The following is a 1,872-nucleotide window of genomic DNA, read 5'->3' as shown; positions in this document are numbered from 1 at the left end:
GTAAATGCTTAGCTGTTTTTTGTTGTATGCCCATTTTGTGAATGGAATCCAAGCATGATATTTATTTCTTGTTCTTTGTTGTGCCATCCGGTTAGTTAAGCAATGGTTAGAACTCGACGAAACCTTTCACCGGAGAGACCCCCAGTGCAAGATGCAAGGGTCCCTCCTGATCCATTACAATTGATTTTGGAACGCCTCAAGCAATAGCAGAAGACCATCGAGGACATGAGAGTAGCTCAAGCTCGTCAAGAACAAGAAAGGGATGCAGCGATAGCTACGACAGTGGTAGCGACATTAGCTAACCTCGACGGAAGGCAACCAAAGGAAGAGGTCTCTGCAGCACCAGTATCAGAACAATTGCCAAGGCCGGCAATGCCAGCAACAGACCCTGACAGTATTCAACAGTGGATGACCCGATTCTATAAACACAACCCGCCGTCATTTGATGGGACATTTGATGTTCAAGTGGCAGAAGAGTGGATTAATCACCTAGAGAAGATCTTCAAGGTGCTGTACTGCTTATTAGAGCGAAAAGCCCAGATGGCGATATATAAGCTGGAGAAAGATGCCGATCGCTGGTGGAAGAATACTGAAATTCTTCTCGATACTCGAAACACAACGGTGACTTGGGAAGTGTTTCTGGAGCAGTTTTATGAGAAGTACTTTTTGAGATCTGTCCGAGATGAGAGAGAAGTGGAATTTCTGACTTTGAAGCAAAGGGATGATGAGCCTTTTGATGAATACTTGTTTAAGTTCATCCGTCTCTCTCATTATTCAAGCTATCTCTGATATAGAGACGATAAGAGGTGGATGACAGAGAAGATGGTTCAAGGACTAAGGCCATCATTGAGGGAGATGATTGCTCCCAGACAATTTGAGCAATTCAATAAAGCAGTGGAAGCTTGCCGAATCATGGAAAGCAGCTTCAACCATCATCTAATGGTCAAGACAACTCCCAGAGTAGAGAAGGGAAGTCAAGGAGGTCAAGGTGTTACCTCATCTAACGTGAATAAGAAGAGGAAACAACCCTGGAATAACCGCAAGAACAAGAAAGGCGGTAAAGCACCGAAGGGCAAGGAGTGTCCTAAGTGTGGCAAGAATCACGGTGACAGACCGTGCATGGCTGGACAGAATGTTTGCTACACCTGTGGTAAACCTGGACATTTCTCAAGGGAGTGCCCACAGAACACCGAGCAGGTAAGACCACGCACCCAAGGCCAAGTGTTTGCCATCACAAGAGAAAAAGCCCGAAAGCCTCCGGAGATGATCCAAGGTATGATCATGATTAACAATTCTCCGGTGATTGTAATGTTTGATTCGGGTGCTAGTCATTCTTTTATTTCATATGCCTGTGTGAAAAGACTTGGCTTGAGTATAAATACATTGCCATATGATATACATGCATCTACCCTAATACAGAGTAGGGTAGTTACATCTGATGTGTGCCTGAACTGTATAGTTTGTTATGAGCACTGTTGCACTACTATAGATTTGATATGCACGCCTTTCCATGAGATGGATGTGGTGATTGGACTAAATTGGTTGTCATCCCACAATATCCTAATGGATTGTAAGAACAAAACCCTAATCTTACCCACAAGGGATTTAGAGTTGAATCCGAAAGTTTCTGAGGAGGGGATACTAAAGTTTAAAGAAAGAACATATGTTCCCCAAGTGTCGGATCTCAGAAAAGAGATACTGGCAGAAGCCCATAAGAGCAAATATACTCTTCACCCAGGAATGACAAAGATGTACCATGATGTTAAAGAACTCTTCTGGTGGCCTGGAATGAAGAAGGATATCACGAAATATGTGACAAAGTGTCTTACCTGCCAGAAGGTGAAGGTAGAACACCAGAAGCCTGCAGGAGAG

The 1,872-nt window shown here is 43.8% G+C and overlaps 1 protein-coding gene across 1 annotated transcript; it reads left to right on the top strand.

The window, feature by feature from the left end:
• Nucleotides 1-225: 225 nt before the first annotated feature.
• On the top strand, nt 226-789 carry LOC114754604 (uncharacterized). The gene has a single exon (XM_028943403.1). The coding sequence runs from the start codon at nt 226-228 to the stop codon at nt 787-789; it is 564 nt and encodes a 187-aa protein (XP_028799236.1).
• The last annotated feature ends 1,083 nt before the right edge of the window (nt 790-1,872 follow it).

Source organism: Neltuma alba, unplaced genomic scaffold (assembly GCF_004799145.2).
Source record: "Neltuma alba isolate B1F8T4 unplaced genomic scaffold, ASM479914v2 tig00010170_pilon, whole genome shotgun sequence".
NCBI classification, from domain to species: Eukaryota; Viridiplantae; Streptophyta; class Magnoliopsida; order Fabales; family Fabaceae; genus Neltuma; species Neltuma alba.
The sequence above is the reverse complement of the archived record's forward strand: the minus strand, read 5'-3'. Positions and strand labels throughout refer to the sequence as shown.

Bases quoted from the DNA above. Each gene is read 5' to 3' on its own strand.
- LOC114754604 (XM_028943403.1), top strand. From the start codon at position 226: ATGAGAGTAGCTCAAGCTCGTCAAGAACAAGAAAGGGATGCAGCGATA.